This window comes from Fundulus heteroclitus, chromosome 15, assembly GCF_011125445.2.
Source record: "Fundulus heteroclitus isolate FHET01 chromosome 15, MU-UCD_Fhet_4.1, whole genome shotgun sequence".
In the NCBI taxonomy this organism is placed as follows: domain Eukaryota; kingdom Metazoa; phylum Chordata; class Actinopteri; order Cyprinodontiformes; family Fundulidae; genus Fundulus; species Fundulus heteroclitus.
Window position 1 is genome coordinate 10,858,850 of NC_046375.1, and position 19,947 is coordinate 10,878,796.

Below are 19,947 nucleotides of genomic sequence, written 5' to 3' on the forward strand. Positions count from 1 at the left end.
TATATATATAAAAAAAATGACCAGATGTTTCCCCAATGTCAGCCTTTATTTACACGCACAGTAAACATGAGATAATGATGTCCGGTTTGGCTGGATTTACTCTCTAATTCAGCTCAAGTGGCTAAATTCAGTCTTCTAATCCTTTTTGAATAGTTCCCACACATTTGTGTTGTGAGACCTAAATCAGACTTTCAGATCAGTTCCAATATATTTCCTGAAATTTATAGATGTAAAAAAAAAAAAAGTTTTTTACTTTGTTATTAAACTCTAGCTTAAAAAAGTAATTACAAGCCAACAGCTAGGATAACTGGTCTTTACAAAATGTTAATCATAAGCAAAAACTGATGGCTAGCCGTAAAATTAAGTCCTAAAGAATGATAAAATGACTCACAAATGCACAAAAATCCCTTTGCTATTCAAATATTGCAAAATACTATCAGGTCTCAACTCTGCACTTGTTTGTGAGGAAGCAATATGAGGGTGGCTGTGTGAGAAGCTGGAGCACACCCAGCGTTTCCTGGAAAAATATCTGATTGTCGGCTGCTGAGGTGGGATACCACCAAAACCCCACTGTCACCTCCGGGGAAAAAGTAAATGTAAGGTTTGTTTAAAAAAAAAAAAAAAAAAAAAAAAATCACCATTAACAGAGCATTGCTCTACTTTCCAGGTATTTACCCATAGGCATTACTTAAGACGGCTAAATCTGCTCCGAGATCAGTTTAAAGTAACAAATTACAATAGTCAACCAGATAAGCGCAGATTGTGTTGGTAAAGACCGAATGGGTTTACAATTTGATCTACAGGCTAACTCAGGGTGAAGATCAAGAGTAATCTGTTGTCATGGCAGAAATCAAATCTACCAACGGAGATGGGAGGACAGCGCTTCCATAGTTTAACGGTGATACTTGGTGTTTGCATAAGCTGTGAAGCAATAAGACCACAGTAACCGTCTGCAAATTATTTACACGTTAGTTTAGCTGAATGTTCCAGAAAACTTGTTAGATCCACAAAGTGGGAACACTTTTTTTTTTTTGATGAAAATATTGAAAACCAGTTGTTCAAGAAGCCAAAAAAAATTGATTTGGAACAAAAAAATGGGTTTTTGTTGCAGATAATTGCGGCGTATTGATCTAACTGCAGTCTTGAACAGTTCCCTCCACCCATTTTTTTTTCTCTCTCTTTATAATTTTCACAGCCTGAACCACTAGATGTGGCATCTTGTGCTATTAGTTCAATAAAACCAATTGTCCAACAGAAGGAAAAACTAATTTTCCTACGTTTGTGCCAAGAATCTGCATCTAACACCGCCAGCAACCAGACCCACCAAACTATCTGCCTAAGCTGACCGGACTAGAAAAGCTCATTTGCAAACTTCTTTTTTTTTTAAATTGCAAAATAAAACGAAGCACAACGTTAAAATTTAGAAGTCAGAAATTAACCCGCTACTTATGAGCAATTGTACTTAAATCCGTAGATGAGTAAATCCAGCCAAAGTCTGCATGCTTTCACTGAAGAAATCGATAAAGAGCAACAGATTGTGGGTGAAATGTTGAACTGAATCAAGACTGATCTCCGCTCCCCCCCCATCGTTCTGTTACAGTCTCAGTGCTGAAAACACATCTTTAGACACAAGTTCACACGCACAAAAAAGAAACATTTAGCACATAAAATTCAGAGAAAATTGTTGCAAGCAAGCATAGGAAAGCCCTCCTGTACAAAGACAGCAGCGGATGCCGGTTTCTCAGCTTTCAAGCTAGGCTTCCTTTAGCCTGTAATCAGCGTGGGCTGGATTGATTGATCTGCTTCCTTTGAGCCGTTTGAGCTACAAAGCTCCCTCTAAAATGAAATTGATGGTGCACCGATGCTTTGCTCAATACCTGGTGTTTTTATCTTCAAAAGTAAAGATAATGCCCGTTCGTACTTCGGTCAGAAGAAGTGCACTTTGGTCAAGATGATGAATACACAAAAAAAATTAGCTGCTCATCCTTTCAGATCACCGCATGCCACGGCAGAACAGCTTCTCTGCCGCTGGCGATAAAAAGCGACGCAGAAAAGACGAAACTCAGCGGACGAAACAAACCGAACCGAGGCTCAGATCGTGCTGAGAAGGTGCAATTTAAAGGAGGGAAACGTCTCCCCCATTAGCTATAAAATTACATTCTCGTTTATAAATTACTTTCTGATAAAATCACTGTAAATATAACCTTCCGCTATCGTTTTTTTTTTTTTTTTAAAACTGCATGTGTCATTCATAAAAATGACGTTCAGGCCTCCGACTCACAGGACCTGGGCACAGTCCGAGCGGGACCCTCCGTACTGCAGGACGCCTGGAGCCGAGGGGATTCTCATCAGGTTGTCGCCGCTGCCTCGGGGTCCTGAGCTGGAACCCGCCGAGGAGGAGCCGCCTTCACAGCCGGCGCCGAAGCTGCTGGTGGAGGGGGGGCTTTTTCCGTCCTGAGACGGTTTGACTGGGTGGTGGCGGTGAGCGTCAAGCATCTCCAGCAGCAGGTCGTACAGAGGCACTTTGTTCTTGCATTTCATGCTGTAGAGGTGCTCCATGCCTTTGTTGCTACACAAGTGGTGAGAAAACGGACGAAATGATGCTTAAAGTCACGCACATCAGTCATAAAGTCAAAGCTTTAGATCTCATGAAGCATCCTGACAGGTCTAGAGATTTGCATTTACACCGGTTTCTCGCTATAAACTTTTACATGTATTAGAAAAAAAAATTCTTACCTTTGATATTAAAAGTTGAATCAAAATACCAAAAACATTTTTGATTAAACTCTGAAAATCCTATGCTTAGAATCTTGCACTTATAAAGTGCAAAATACATTCTCTTTATTTTGTCATTTCAATCAGTTAAAAACTTATTTTAGGTTATTCTTGGGGATGGCGTGAATGTAATGTACCATTTACTTTTCTTGCCAACAAAAAAATTAATTAATTAATTAATGTGTTTTATTTATAGCCATTATTAAATACGAAGCTTCTCAAATATCATTATTGATTTGGCATATAATTAGCAATTTTTCGTGACTGCAGATTCAAGCTTTCAGCAGCTCGACTCGGGATGAATGCAGGGGCCTAAAGTATGAAAACAACTGGTGCTTTGAGGTGCTCAAAACCCCCCAAAACTATTGCAGCAGAAGCTGCAGAGCGACTTTGTAATTTATGCAAATCTTTACACAAACTGGTGTTTTTTATGATTTGTATAAAACAATAATATTGTGCAAGTGGATGCAGAAACATCTGCTTTTCACACAAAACTGGAATCTAAGTTTGGAGCAAAGAAGATCACTTCCTATTGGTATTTCTAGGCGAAAGAAAACATTGAAAAACCCGTGCCTTCAACAAAGTTTTTATGAAAGATTAAAAAGTTGTTTTTTGGAGTTTTTTTTTTTTATGCTTTGGTTTTGCTCTATTTGTTGCACATGTGCCGCAGGGGATAAAACAAGATAGCGGCTAACAGCTATTAGCATCTCCCAACAAAGGCCGGCCAAGATCCAGTGAAAAGAAAACGCAAAAAATATATTATTCCAAGAGGGAAAAGGCTGTAATAGCGCTGGGAATACAGTATGAACGTTGGTGTTCACTGAAGCAGACGCTAAACCTGTCGATCGCTCAGATGCGACCGCAGAGTTGACTGACGTGAGTAAATGTTCTGATATGAGGCTCTTAAAGTAGCTGATTGGTTAATTACAGGTGGTCTTCGATCAGGCCGAGCTGCCGCTTTACTGCGAGGCATTTCAAAGGATTAGGCTCGTTCCGGCATTATTTACAAGTGATATATTATTTAAGCAAACCGGCGTTATGATAGTTCTGCAATACTGCCACTAGATGGCGCCACACCTGTTTATATCTGCTCCTCTCAGCTGGCACTGGATTCTGTCTAGCATCAAAAAGGAGCATCAAAACACTATCAATATGGAGGCTGGGTGTATATAACTTTATTTTATCATGATCAATTGGTTTTTAGTCTTTTTATAAGCATATTACATGACTATTAAATACCAGCAACATTTATAATTATTAAAAAATTAGCATCAATTGAAACTGAAATTGTGTGCTGAAAGTATGGACTCTGTAGATTCTGTTTGAGCTTTTCTGAAGCCACACAATTTTGTTCTGTTTCATCTAGTATAGAGTTTATAGAGTTAGTGACAATAAAGCCCTAGTCAAACGTAGACGTAAGAGGAACCCAATAGCTCCCCTGGGGCACGTCCAGTCCGGTTTTACCTCATGTGTCGGATGTGGGAGAGCAGTAGCAGCAGCTGGGCCTGCCGTCTCGCCTGCTGCTGAACCGAGAATCCTGATTGGCTGATATGATGTATGAGAGCGTCGGTGATGGTGTCCAGCATGTTCTGTACGGCCACGCTGTCGTGAAGGGGCTCCATTGTGCCGGTGCAGAAAGAAAAGGCGCCTGATGAAAGAGAATCAGTTTACTGCATCTCTGACGAACGGAGAGATGCTCCGGATGAATGACCTGCAAAGTTCATTTCTGCTTGCTTCAGATTAATTTAAACGGCAAAATGCCAACTGCAGTTTGCTCTGACTGGGAGGTAATAAAGGTGAGTCATGGATGTAAATGGGGAGATTCATTTGCACTGAAGCATTTTAATCATGAATCAATCAAAAGTTCATCATGAACCAGCAGCTGAGCTCTCCGTCTCATCCTCCAGGTATTTCCGACTTCTTTGGTTCGCATATAGAATATCTCAACAAATACACCCCCCCCCCTCCCCCCGTGCTGTTTCATGTCGTCAAGGCAACAGTTATCGGGCATATTGACGATACAGGTCTTTCCAGAACACACTGTTCGCCTAATGTGTCTGTTGCTGCTCTCAGTGCTTACACCTCTGTGGGTGTAGCTTCGACACTGCTCAATATTTACCCTCAGCAGTAGAAACGAACACCAGTGTCATGGTGTGCATGCAAACAAAACTGGGAAACTTGGAGGCTTGTGTTTATGACTGGTGACATGTGTCTGATACATACTGCCAGGATTATTAATGCAACGGTTTTGGTGTCGTTTTTTTTTTGCGAATTGCTACAGGTTCCTGTGTCAAAATTTAAAAATGTTCCACATTGGGATTATGACAGTTCCCAGTCCTGTAGTAGACATTTTCTACAAATACAAATATAAAACCTCATTACTGATACATGGATGGACAGATGGACGGACAGGCAAAGGCGATGGATGGATGGATGGATGGATGGATGGATGGATGGATGGATGGATGGATGGATGTTAGACGGAGGGAATGAATGGATGGACAGATGGAGGAATTGATAAATTAATAGATTGGTGGAAGGAAGAGGATGGATGGATGGATGGATGAATGAATGAATGAATGAATGAATGAATGAATGAATGAATGGATGGATGGATGGATGGATGGATGGATGGATGGACGGACGGAACAAATGAATGGATGGATGGATGGATGGATGGATGGATGGGAGGACAGATGGATGGAAGTAAGAAAGATGGATGGATGGATGGATGGATGGATAAATTAATAGATGGATGAGGGATAGATGGATGGACGGACAAAACAAATGGATGGATGGATGGATGGATGGATGGATGGACGGAACAAATGAATGGATGGATGGATGGATGGATGGATGGATGGGAGGACAGATGGATGGAAGTAAGAAAGATGGATGGATGGATGGATGAATAAATTAATAGATGGATGAGGGATAGATGGATGGACGGACAAAACAGATGGATGGATGGATGGATGGATGGATGGATGGATGGATGGGAGGACAGATGGATGGAGGGGAAAAAGATGGATGATGGATGTATGGATAAACGGATGGACGGATGGATGGACAAAAGGATAGATGAATACATGGATGGATGTTGGATGGATGGATGGATGGATGGATGGATGGATGGATGGATGGATGGATGGATGGATGGATGAACAGATAGAATAAATGATGGATGGATGGTTGGATGGATGGATGGATGGATGGATGGATGGATGGATGGATGGATGGATGAACAGATAGAATAAATGATGGATGGATGGTTGGATGGATGGATGGATGGATGGATGGATGAACGGATAGAATAAATGATGGATGGATGTATAGACCCTTTAGATAAGAGATTAGGATCAAGGTGAAGGAATTCCAGACCTGTAAAACACTTAATTAATCTTCTGTTCTCCTCCAGAATGTGAATGAACCCTGTCATCTGTCATCTGTCCATCTGTCATCTGTCCATCTGTCATCTGTCCATCTGTCATCTGCCCATCTGTCATCTGTCCATCTGTCATCTGCCCATCTGTCATCTGTCCATCTGTCATCTGCCCATCTGTCCATCTGTCATCTGTCCATCTGTCATCTGTCCATCTGTCATCTGTCCATCTGTCATCTGTCCATCTCTCCACCTCCACATTAAAAACTCTTCGTCTTACCAGAGTTGAGCAGGATAATAGCTTTAAGGCAGACAAATTCCTCAGGTTTGAGTTTGAGCATGCGGAAGCGGGAAGCGGTGGCCAGCAGCATGTCGAAGATCTCCGTCATGCCTTCGACGCAGTCCCCTTCGTTCCTAGAACGCAGAATTGACCATGAATACAACGAAAGTGGGATGAAGCAGAAGAATCACTGACGACGTAACAGAAACAGAGATCTTTGGAGCGTAATCAAAAGAAGAAGTAAGAAAAAAAAGGAAATCTGAGGCATTTTATCGCCGTGAAACTATCCAAAGAGTGGCGAGATTAAGAGCTAATGCACTGAATCACTGCAATGCTCCATTTATCAGCATGGCTGAAAAGTGAAGGGAAAGACAGATAATATCCAGTTGCTTCGGTGTGAGATAAACTTGAATGGCACAAAGGCAGGGGAATGTGTCAGCCCCGACCCCACGGCATTTTAGTCATCATGTCCAATTGGCCAGGACACTCATTCAGGGACCGGGTTTTAGAGATAATACGCCATAATACACTTTTGAATCAGATGGAGCCATCAGAGGGTAAAAGCTCTGTCTGCCCCCCCCCCCCCCCCTCCCCAGCCCTCTTACTGTCTCCTCCCTCTCTCTCCTCTTTCCAAAGGTAGACACTGTGGTCAGACCAGCCTGTTTACACCGAACATGTGGGGAAATGGAGGGAACAAGCTGTGCCTGCAAAGCAGAAAACACCCTTATGTCTCCCTGCATCTCTATTTTCTAGTCGTCTCTGTCCCTCGTTGAGATCCCTCTCCTTTGCTCCTTTTCTTGTCTCGCCACTGTTCTTCGTTTCCCATCATTCTTTGCATTGAAGGCTTTGATTAAAATCTGAGGCCTGGGCTCCCCAGCTCAGTCCCCGTAATGATTAGGAGGGTTATTTCAGGTTAGGGAGAGGCTGCTCTCCTCGCCACGGGGGAGCAGGTAATTAGTCTTTCACTCTGCGACAGATGTGTTGGGATGGCGCAAAGCTGGCGAGGTGCGAAATGGAAAATCTACAATGCTGATGTGTCACTCTTCAAATGTGTCTGAGATGAAAACTGGAAGAAATGCGGAGCTATAAATGTGGAGAGCTAAAAAAAAAAAAAAAACAGGAACAAATAGCAAATCCTGTGGTACACCCGTTAATGTAACGTTGGATAATAATGACATCCACCTGTCCAGTATCAGGTCCTGTGCGAAGATGAGCTTTCCAGGGCAGTGGATAGACCTCCAGATTAGCCCGATCATCAGCACCTCCAGCCATGAACTCTCCAGCAGGAGGACCTGGTCGTGGAGGGCGAGTTGCAGAAAACCTGGAAAGCAAAAAGTGCATCTTAGAATATCATTATCACACAGATAGATAAACTAAGACACACCTTTGCACATATTTTAAGACAACACCTCAAACGCGCTGCTTACATGTGAGACGTTGTGGGAAGGCCAGAAGAAAATCACCCATCAGCAAAATAACTGTGGACCTCCACAAGTCTGAAGGAAGTCTGAAATAAGTCCTGTACCAACTAGTCACCAAGGACCTAGTGGTTAGAGCAGTGCACTTGTGCTCTGAGAAGGATGCAAGTACCTGGTTCTATCCCCAGCGCCTGCACTCTGGGTCCCTGAGCAAGACCCTTAACCCCAGATTACTCACTGGGCGCCCTCTGCTCCCCAAGGGGATGGGTTAAAATGCAGAAGTGAATTTCTCCATTGTGAGATCAATAAAGTTCAATTATTATTATTATTATTCAACATTAAAAAGTAAGATAGAGATGCACAGATTTGAAAACTTTGGCCAAAATCGATATTAACGTTGCTTTTGTATCCGAATAACCAATATTTACTGATGTGTGCATAGATAGATAGATAGATAGATAGATAGATAGATAGATAGATAGATAGATAGATAGATAGATAGATAGATAGATAGATAGATAGATAGATAGATAGATAGATAGATAGATAGATAGATAGATAGATAGATAGATAGATAGATAGATAGATAGATAGATAGATAGATAGATAGATAGATAGATAGATAGATAGATAGATAGATAGATAGATAGATATTTTTTTAAACTCCACAATCTTGGCTGCAATGCTTTACTGTCACTGTGACATGGCCAACCCCCACCCCAAAAAAATATAAAATAAAAAACACATGCACTGGAAAAATTTAACTAAAAATAAGAAAATATTTCTTGAAATGAGAGTATTTTTCTTTGATTTTAGCAGGTAAATAAGGTTATTTGCCAATGGAATAAGATTTTTATGCTTAAAATAGGAACTATTCATTGCCATCATCTTCAAGTGCAGTATATCTAATTATCTTATTTTAGGGGTAAAACTACTCATTCCATTGCCAGATATTCTTATTTACCTGCTCAGATCAAGGAGCAATACATTAATTTCAAGAAAATTTTACTTATTTTCAGTTCTCTTTTTGCAGTGCGACCAACCCCATCCCTACCCGAAGCACCGGCACAAAGGGCAACGAGATGAAAATAAACATTGGCCCAGTTTTACTTATCGGAAAGACACCCATATGTTAAAAGATGACTAACGTGGACCGATACCAATATATCGTCCATCCCTAAAGTCAGATTAAAGTTTGCAAACACACCCATTTAGGGACAACCAACACTTGATTGTCAGATAAAACCAAGACGAAGAATTTGGCCGTGATGACCACCATTACATTTAGAAGAAAACGGGAGGAACCAGGAAACCTGAAAACACGGTCCTGCCTGTGGAGTGGGGGCAGTAGCAGCATCATATTCTGCACTGAATAGATGGCATCATGAGGACAGGCTTTTATTTAGAAATGTTGAGGCAACATTCCAATAAATCACCCAGCGTCAAAAGATTGAGCATAAATTGGTCTACTAAGTAGACAATAACCCAAATTAGCAACAAAGTGGCCTGAGGACAACAGAGCCAACATTGTGGAGTAACCATCACAAACACCTGATCTCAGCCCCATAGAAAATCTGCTGTTTGGAAGAGGTGTTTGCAAGCAACACAACTTACAAACCAGAAACGGTTATAGGTATTGTGTCTTAGCATTCCACCAAATGCGATAAAAATAATGGAGAGGAAACGTATGGATGTGACAAATCCACAGATGGCCTTCCGGTTAAATCAAATGTTGTGAATTAACCTCAGAAGCTCACAGCATCATCTGGCCTTTCACAAACTGTTTGATGGTACTGCAATCCTGTTGAATTTTTTTTTTAAATTCTGCCATTTAGAAAATAGAAATCACTGAAAAGAGTGAGAAAAAATATATATAAAAAAAAAAAATAATATATATATATAGATAGATAGATAGATAGATAAATGCAGAAGTGAATTTCTCCATTGTGAGATCAGTAAAGTTCAATTATTATTAATATTTAACATTAAAAAGTAAGAGAGATGCACAGATTTGAACATTTTGCCCAAAATCTATATTAATATATTAATGTTGCTTTTGTATCCGAATAACCAATATTTACTGATGTGTAGATAGATAGATAGATAGATAGATAGATAGATAGATAGATAGATAGATAGATAGATAGATAGATAGATAGATAGATAGATAGATAGATAGATAGATAGATAGATAGATAGATACACACATTTCTGGTATAAGTTTTGTGTTTATTTATTACTTTCCCTTTTTAAATTGGATTACTGACATAAGGGTATAGGCCTTTAATACATGGAGATGCTCCTGAATGTCTTGTGTAACGGTAATGTTTTCTTTTCACCTTTATCCCGGCCGCCTATTAGAAAAACAAAAAAAAAAAAACAACACACACAATCTTGTTTTAGAGGAGTAACTGCCAATCTAAACGGCTCCAACTCAAAAGAAAGCTTATCGCTGGCTCTCAGCTGTCTGAATTTACATGTAATTGCAGTCAGCCTACTCCAATTGCCCTCCTCTGCACCCGGTTTGGGACTCCTGGTAATTAAAAGCTGTGTGTCTTTAGGCTTTTAGTGACGCCGGAGGGCCGTAATGCCTCAAATAAGGATTCGCCCTTCCTGCCAGATGAATGTGAGCAGGCGTGTATTTTACAGTCACACACCTGCTGCGTTTAAGCTCGAAGGGGTGCCGGCAGATTGACCAAACAATCCTCTCAAAGGTGATGACTGTGATTACCATCACCTTAATGGCTCTGCATTCGTGTGTATCTTTGGGCGCCCGTGTGTGCTTTTGCTTTACAGGTCTGCCATTTCCCTGCCGTTGCCTAAGAAGTCAGAGACGCGGAGCTTTGTCGAGTAGAGCTTCGGCGCACGATGCTGAAGGTTTAGGAGATATGTAAGGGTTGTAAAACTATCAGACAAACACACCTGTAGACTTACATACAGCTGCCTTCTGGCTTCACTGAAATTAGGAGCTGCACTGCAAAAACGGAACTTAAAATAAGTAAAATGTTCCAAAAGTTAGTGTATTTGTCCTTGATTTGAGCAGGTAAATAAGATGATTTGCCAATGGAATAAGATTTTTGCACTTAAAATAGGAACAACTCATCTCCATCATCTTATTTCAAGTGCAGGGTGTCTAATCATCTTATTTTAGGGGTAAAAATACTCGTTCCATTGGCAAATAATCTTATTTACCTGCTCAATTCAAGGACAAATACACTAACTTTAGGAACATTTTACCTATTTTTAGCTCCGTTTCTGCAGTGTGCCATCCCAGTTAATTCATAAACTTTATTGACACAATATTTATGATCAGACAAAAGAAAAGCTGGAGCTGTTTGGGCCACCATGACAGCAAGTATAGGAGTCACAGGGAGGCTTTTAAACATAACTGTAAAGTACGGTGGCGGTAGCATCATGCTGCGAGGCTGCATCACTGCCACTGGTGCTTGAGCATTCAGTGAAGTGTCAACATCAAGCCAAAAATCCACCAAAGGATGTGACTAGCAAGCAACACTTGCTACATTTATTCAACACCGGTGTGTAATTATCTAGATTTTTCAGCATGAATGCGTAATTTCGATTAGAGCAAATCCTCAATAAATCAAAATCTGCGCGCCCAGTTTTCACCAAAATGTAATCCCGACTGCAGCTTTAATGAAGCGTCAACCTGTTGCCCAACATTTGCAGACTTAGTTTTTTTTCGACTTGAACCAGTGAACGCAAAAACATCCAAACGGCATGATTAGATGCATTCGTTTGAAAATATGCTGCATTGCTCTGATGTGCTGTTTGACCAGCAGCACTCAGAACCAGAAGGCATTATTATAATGGCTCCCAAACGTTCAACTTCCAACCAACAAAATAACAAACACCTTGACCCAAATTACCACATGCTGAATCCTAAAACTGTGACAGCCCTATTAAAAAAGGGCATGATGACGAAGCAGTTTGAATTATTTGCAACTAGACTTTTTATCTCCCAAAAACACAGCAAAACAATGTTTTTTTTAGATTGATGTGAATATCTAGAGACAAATTTGAGGCTTTCAGATCTCTCCGTTTTTATTAATCTTAAAGCTCTATGCGCTGAAGTTGCATATAACTGAGAATAATCATTCCTGCAGTACAACATGGGTTGTACGAGTTGCTGAAGATATTTACTGTGAAATTACATAGAGAGGTAAACGCTGCAAGAGAATGGCGACTCAGTTTTGGCGAGTGGGATTTCTCTTTTTCTTTTGGGGGGGGGGGGGGGATTATGAGAATAAAAAGCCTTCCTCGTGCATTAAAATAAGGAATATAAAGTCTCTTGGAAAGTTATACTTTGATATTGATTTCACAAATAAGATAAGATAAGATAGTCTTTATTGATCTCACAATGGAGAAATTCACTCGTCACATCGGCTCATACAAGAAGGTGCAGAGTAGGGAAGGTGCATTCAGTTATATACAGTGAATCTTCATATCTACAATGGATCAAAAGAATACCAAAAAATATACAAAAAAGGAAATAGGAATGTAAATGTTTAAGTAAATGTTAAATCTTTTTGGCACATCAGCATCAAAACATCTAACGGCCACTACTTTGGGAGCCCCTGCTCTTAGGCTCTGTTTAACCTATGCTCAACAACTTCATGATAACTCTTTAAAAAAAGTCCCTGCAGGTAATCAAAGCTTATTGACTCTTTGAAATTAGATGCTTGCAAAGCAAGACCTGGAACTATTTAACAAAATCTTAAAGGCATACTATGCAACATTTTTCAGTTAATTAATGTGTTCCATACCGTTTTGGATGATTAAATTAGTCATTTCAGGTTGAACAAAGGTTTTCTCGGCCGCCCTGGTGGTCTGTGGGGGAAATACCGCACTTGAAATTGCAGGAGCCCTCGGCCCGCACACACAGGCTCAGAAGTCTCATGCAAGACCGCGAGAGTCGGTCTTGCTTTACGGCGAGAACTCCATGTGTTTTTGCCCTGCCATTCACTATATACACGCGCGAAAGCAACAACAAAGAACCGCGTGTTAACGTCAAATAAACATGCAAGCATATCGAGTTTTTTTATTATTATTATTATTATTATTTTTTTTTTATTTTTTTATTTTTTTGAATGTTGGCGAGGCGGTAGTGTGAGTTTGGTGAGGCGGCCACCTCGCCAAGATAGCGCTGCGGGAAGCTTGATGTTCATACTCTCACTGTGTTAGTCATTGTTTGTACTGCCGTTTTTTCCACTTTTCGTTGCGTTCGCCTGTCTGCTAAGCTCAAAACAACCGCGCCTGGCTTGACGGAGAAACCAGAACAGCTGAGCATCTTTACGACAGTGCACTTTTATTTTCGCTCTCTGGGGGGAGCCTCGCTGGAAAATCAACCCCGGTTGCATAGTATACCGTTAAGTAGATTAAACAAATGTTTTTTTAAATAAAATAATAATGAATAAATAATAATAATATTAAAGCACACATTTAGAAATGTCTTTTAAAACTCCAACCTGGGAGCTTCTTTGCCCAGGCGATCATGTGGACCAGCTCCTTGTCGGCCATGCTGGTGAGCAGGGTCATCATGGTGACCTCGGTGTAGGGTCGGCTCAGTTTTTGACGGGAACACAGTATCGGCGGTTCAGCGCCCTGGAGGAGGAGCAGAACCTGGAAACATACACGTCACAGTAGGCTGAGATAAAAATTACTAATAATTTTGAAAAAAATAAATAAAAAATTAGTCTCTAATAAAAGTATTGTGTTTTTTTGTGTGTTGTATTTTTTCTATTTTCCACACAATAACGAGCACCTGCTCAGATGGCAGGCTGGCCACTGAAGATCTTTCCCCTCCGAGGGCGCTGCCGCGTCTCCTCTTGTCCTGATGGGGTGACGTTTTGGGCTCCAGGCCTTTGACGGCCTTTTCTCTGTCACTGATGGCCGTCCGTCGTTTGTCGCGCCGCAGAACGCGACCGCGCTCTTTGCGCACACCTTAAGCACACAGCAGACTCGAAGCATAAAAACACAACGCACATACACACACAAAGACCTCTGCATATAAATCAACAGAGCTGTTCTCACCACATGTGATCTCTGGTTTGACTGAAATCTCAAGGTCTTGGTAAAGTTCATGCTTATCTGGGTCTAACAACACTCTCTCATTTTGACCAGGATGATTTGCAAAGGATTGATCATTGAAAATGTGTTATTTCTAAAGGAAGAATATTAAGCTTAACCTCTATGTTGTAAAAAAAAAAATAGATCATAAGCACTAAAAGAAAAACAGGAATCTACTCACCTCCTTTCATCATTCCAACTTCATAGCACTTCCTAAGACGGCAAGCCTGGCAGCTCTTCCTCCTGTTCCTGTCAATAGTACACTGATTTGTCGCTGGGCACATATAGTCATTGTGACCTGAAATGGAAGAAAGTCTATTACTCTTAGGCTATAAGTCTAATTTTCCATCCAGAATTGAGCTATTTAGCAGCCAGGAACACTCCATTCCCTATCCTAAATGAATCTCGGCTGGAGGAGATTAAAACATGGCATCTTGGCTTCGCCATTGCCATGGAGACTATTGGTTTCTGTATGATCAGTCCTTCGTTGTAAGATTTTTCCATCAATAAGCCTCAGCTTCAACTCCTGAACTAAGGCACCGAGTAGACGAAGCGTCTCTGAGCACACTGAGCCGTCGATACGCCGAGGCTGGAAAAATGTGGTCAATAGCTCATTAATGAAGTTGACCACATTTTTACAGCAGTGGGGAAACAAAAGGATGTCTTAAGTCTCCGATGTAACTTCCCTTGTTATCTGTGAAGTGGCACCGATCAAACTTTTGTCTGCTTTTTTTTTTGTTTCATTCCAGCTTATAAGCACTTTACTTGGTGCAATGAGCCTACTTAATTAGTCACACAGTAAAGCTAACCCTCATTTAACTCCTTATTAAATATATTGCAAACATTTTCTCAGCAAAAGCATTTTAATTAATAATTGATTGTCTAGTTTGAGGAGTTACAATGTATTATGTATTATGTTAATTAAATTAAAATCTATGCAAACTATTTAAAAATTAAACAATTTTACCTTCACAAAAAAAAAACATTGTGTGTAATTCGATGCGTACCAATGTAAGCCGCTTAAAAACGGGCACAGTGTGAAAAGTAATTGCCGCTGAAAGCTAATGCTTCTTTTCGCAATTGCCGCGAAGCCCTTAGGATAATTTCCAATATGAGTCTTCACTGTGGGGCAATTGTGGTTAATTATTTGTTCCAGAACTCTTAATACAACCACGTTGGAGGGTTTTCCAGCACGAATGGCCTTGTTTGAAGTTAGAACACAGCATTTCTATTGTATTTAAATCCACGCCATACCATATTTATTTATTAAACACTTTACAAGGACGACAAAGTGCTGTACTTATCCAACTGAAAATAATTGTAAAATTAAAATAGACAAATAAAAACAGAACTGGTTAAAATAGACAAACAAGATAGTTAAAAACAGTAAAATTTAAAAAAATTTAAATCATCAAAAATTTCAAATATCAAAAATAGAGTCAACCTCTCAGGATGTGCAAAAGGCTTCAGCAAACATGTGTTTTAAGAAGCGTCTTGAACTAAGAGAGGAGGCCTGCCTGACATCCATTGGCGGATTGTTCCACAATTTTGGAGCCGCTCTTAGTTTCCACATTGACTTAGTGGCCTAGTCAAAGTCCAGACCACTACAAAACATTCATTTTGACCTGCTTACCCCAAAGTGTCCTGAAGGTTACAAGTTGATGTCCAGATGTTCTCCTTCAGGGATTTCTGCTACAGATTCTAAGTTTACGGGTCCATCTGTTACGGTAGCACACCCGGGTCCCTGAAGCTGCCAAGCAGGCCCAGACCATCACACTACCACCTACATGTTTAAGCTATTCTTTTTCTGAAATGCTGTCAGTTTTAGGCCAGATGTAACGGGACACACATCTTCTAAAACGTTCCCCTTTTGTCTCCTCAATCCACAGAGTATAATTTTGAAAATCTTATACCTTATAACTCTCCCATGGATGCAGTTCTTGCCCAGTTTCTACCTGCGGTGCTTTAGGTGTCGCTGCTGGATCAGTCACTGGTGCACTCTTGGAGTAATTGTGGTAGTCCTTCCACTGTCCCATGTTTTCTCCCTTTGTGGATGTGAATGGCTCTCACTGTGGCTCGCTGGAGTTCAAAAGCCTTGGAAATAGCTTTGTAACCCTTTCCAGACAATTGCCACCGACTTTGTTTTTCATCTGTTCTTGAATTTCTTTAGCTCAGGGCACCACGCGCCGCTTTTTGAGACATTTGAGCTCGTTTCGTGCTGTCAAACGGGTAAGGCATTTATTCATTCTACAGGTCTGGCAGTAATCAAGCCTACCTGCGGCTGGCGAAATTAAACCAAAATAACGTGGCTGATCACCGTTCAGTCATGATTCAACAAATGATATGTTCACAAAGAGCATTGTTTGTTTGGTGGGCTTTCTTTGCACTTACAAAGAAAGTAATCATTTGAAAACTAGTTTTTGTATTTATTCTGGTCATCTTTGTCTCATAATAACATTTAATGATCTGAAACGCTTTTCAGTGTGACAAAAAAAAAAGAAAAAGAAAAGCCATTTTTGTAGGGGAAAATACTTTTTCGCAGAACTTATAAGTGCCAAGAGATAGAAAGAAGCAGGAAAGAAAACCCATTAAATCTCAGTCCCTGTGTTCTGTTAGAAATATTCCCCTTATATGTGAATATCTCTGATAAGACATTCATCTATCCGGTCGACAAGAAGAGGCATTTTTTTCTAAAACAAATAACACTGCCGTTCCTTTTACGACAAGATCATTTATGAAGTTCACAGCTGAGCTTCAATGTCTTCTTTCATGTTGCTGTTCTCCACGACAGACGCGACAAAACACACGATTTAAGCTCGATAGTGTCATAGCCGACGGTCTTCCTACCCTGAATGCTCCTCTTGAAGAAGGCCTTGCAGCCCTCGCAGGACCACACCCCGTAGTGGTACCCGGAGGCATAGTCGCTGCACACAGCACAGAAGCGCGTCTCTTTGGCCATCTCAAATCCCCCGGCTGCGGCTCCAGCGCCGGATCCGGCGCCCAGCTCCCCCACGCTGCATGCCTCGTCACGGGTGTCACACTGGTCCTCTCTGGAGGCCGGCTGGTGACTGGATCTGCAACAGGCCATGAATTTTAATGCGGTGATTTGGTGTTCTCATCCAGACAAATTGTGACGCTAATTAAACTTTATGGAGAACGGTACATTATCAGCATAAAACCAAAGAAGAAAATATAACGTAAGATATAAATTGTTATTTTGTATATTCAAAGTCTAAAAAAAAAAAAAAATCTATATAAGATTGAATTGAACTCTGGCTTTAATAATGACAGAGACTAAGACCAGGCTTCTGTTTTCCACCTAAATCAGGAAACGTTCTGCTTGTGTACTTCTATTGTTCTTACATATTGTTCCTCTCTCAAGGTCCTTCACAAAGTCCCTAATCTCTGGAATTAGAAACCCCGGACAAAGCTTGATCCTTTCTATGGCGATAGTGGCACTGTTTTGTAGAAAGCAGATGATTAAAAAGCTGTGTGGTTAAATAATCATGTTTGTTTAAATAGCATTTTTTTTGGAGAAGACTCAACTAAAAATCCCAATGTCATTATTCTTAAGTTGCATACACTTTGTAGCACGTCTCTTTTTCTCTTTTGTACTGCAACGAGCACACGATCGCAGAAAGATAACAGAAGAGACACCCAAACAAGTTAAAAGCACATCATTAGAAATCGCTTTGCATCATTCCAACTGTTTAAAAACTGCAAATGGGTGGGAAAAAAAATAAACCAACCAGCCTTTCTATTTTCTAAATGGGCAATTTAAAAAAATCTTTAATATGCGAGTATAAAGAAGCCCTGGGTGCATTGCAGTCTCCTTATCTGCTTCACTTTCTCCAAATTTGTGCATAATCTCAGATATAAAAGCCCTGCAACATGTGCCAGTCACAAAAAAACAAAAACAAAAAACAAAAACATAATGAAACTAACACATTAACGTCTTTATTTCCCTACTTTGGTGACGCACATGGAAAGATTTTAATTTCCATACCTGTAAACCGGCGTTGAGGCAGTTTCCAGATAGTGTTGGCTCGGAGCGTGCATAAAGAGGCTGAGCCTCGGGCTGGTGGGCACAAACACGAGAGGACTGGTCGGCCCACTCCCCAGAGAATGAAGACTGCCATCAGACGGCGGTCCCTGGGCGTCCAGAGGAGCAGAGTAGTAGCCAGTGGTAGAGTGGCTGTAAAGAGGCGTTGGGGCAGGGGTGGGGGTGGCATAGTCGTACGTCCCTTCCAGGAAGTCCACAGCAGCTACCCCTCCAGAGCCCCGGCTCTCTTCAGGGTACATGTCACCGAGGGAGGCACGGGGTGAGGGTGGGAGACGTGGCGGGGAGAGGGTCTCCAGCTCTGAGGAGGCTGGGCTTAACCTGGGTCTGAGCGCCGGTCCGAACGCCTCCTTGCTCTGCACCGGGTTCTGCCTGAGCAACATCACAGCACGGCAGCACTGATAAGCAACATGATTTAGACTTGCTCTCCCGTTTGCTGGGTGGGAGAGCGTGGCGCTGCTCTCCCTCTCTCTGGGTCTCACCCTTTTCCAATAACTCCTAAGTCAAACAACTTGGATGGACCGCTGACTGCTCATCCCTCGGCAGACCGAGGATACGCTTCTGCTCACGAGCTCCAAAAGGAACAAAAAATAAATAAAATAATAAAAAAAATACTGCTAGAAAGACTCCTCCCAACCTCACTTTATTTTTCACAGTATTTTTTCCCCTCTAATAGATCTCTACTAAAGTGTGGGAGTGAGGGAACACAAGTGGGAGAGAGAGAGAGAGAGGAAAAGAGCGAATGACAGAAATAATGATTCCCAAACAACTTCCTTGTCTTCTCTCCCCAACATGGCTGTTTCTAATTCCCCTTTGTCTCACATTGAAAAGCTTTTTTATTCCTTACAGCTGGAATCCTAGATTTAATGCAACTCTGTGGTGGCGGTGTGCGCGTGTGTCTGACTATTCACCCCTCATTTAGCTGATATCGAGCACACTGCGAGTCTATTTGCTGCCAAATCATAACAGAACTAACGCACTCTTGTCGGCTAAATCACAGAGCAAATCCGACACGAGCAGACAAAAAAACAAAAACAAAATTCAAAAGGACAGAATCAGAAACTACCACGAGATGCAACTCACCCTTTATACATGAATCATCCTCGGGATATGCTGCGCAACGGCGACTAATTCCCCCTTCTCTTCCTCTCTGCCTGCCTCACAGGCATTTAGGTGGCCTCGCCGCACTCAGTGGGAACAGTGGAAAGGTTTAAAAAAGGATAAACAAATTAAAGATGCAGCCAAATCAATAAACGGCGTGTGTTTAAGAGCCAGGTCACCATAACACAGCAAACAAAACTGGAGGTCAGATCTCGTTCTGACAGCCAATAATTACACAATCGGTCCCATATAAGGGTATTTTTCAGAATTTAGATTTAGAGAATGTAGGTTATACGAGAGAATATAAAGACCAAAACAAAAGTGTCCTTTTAGATTTAAGAAGAAATAAAACAAATTAAATTGAAAAGGAGGAGTATGGGTTTAATAGTGTTCAGGTGAAACCAGATGTTTATGCTCCGAACTAGAAACTACTTTTTTATTTTTTTAAATGTCTGTCTGACATTAAATCAGACCCCATAGTTTCCTGCTTTAGGTCAGTGAGCATTATCCAAATTATTCAAATTTGCTAAAAGATCAAATTAAATTTTTTTTCTTCTAATCCAAGAGTGAACTTGCATTTCCTTTTAGTACTGCCTTTAACACTGGATGACTTGAGTCAAACTTTGTTGTTATTCCTCAACAAGCTTTTGCAGTTTTTTAGGATTTTGGCCCATTCCTCCCGACAGAACGGGTGAAATCGGGCCAACGTTGTAGCCCACCTTGGTTCCACACACCTTTTCAGCTCTGCTCGCAGATTTTCCCTTTAGCTTTATGAAGGCCACTCCAAAATATTGTTTTATTTTTAAATCCTCAAGTTGAGTAGCATTTTTTGGAGAAGACTTAA

The 19,947-nt window shown here is 41.0% G+C and overlaps 1 protein-coding gene across 2 annotated transcripts; it reads right to left on the reverse strand.

Annotated features, from left to right (window-relative positions):
* Positions 1 to 27: 27 nt before the first annotated feature.
* Positions 28 to 19,939, reverse strand: esr1 (estrogen receptor 1). 2 transcript variants are annotated; one of them, XM_021318905.2, is made up of 10 exons: positions 19,086 to 19,939; positions 17,949 to 18,563; positions 16,790 to 17,016; positions 14,124 to 14,240; positions 13,638 to 13,816; positions 13,342 to 13,495; positions 7,620 to 7,758; positions 6,438 to 6,571; positions 4,240 to 4,423; positions 28 to 2,569 (listed from the first exon to the last, which is right to left on the reverse strand). In XM_021318905.2, the coding sequence occupies exons 2-10, from the start codon at positions 18,383 to 18,385 to the stop codon at positions 2,278 to 2,280; spliced, it is 1,863 nt and encodes a 620-aa protein (XP_021174580.2). In that variant the 5' UTR covers positions 18,386 to 18,563; positions 19,086 to 19,939; the 3' UTR covers positions 28 to 2,277. The 2 variants fall into 2 exon arrangements, with proteins under 2 accessions (XP_021174580.2, XP_012722716.2); XM_012867262.3 differs by having other exon boundaries at positions 2,246 to 2,569; positions 17,949 to 18,374.
* Between the last annotated feature and the right edge of the window lie 8 nt (positions 19,940 to 19,947).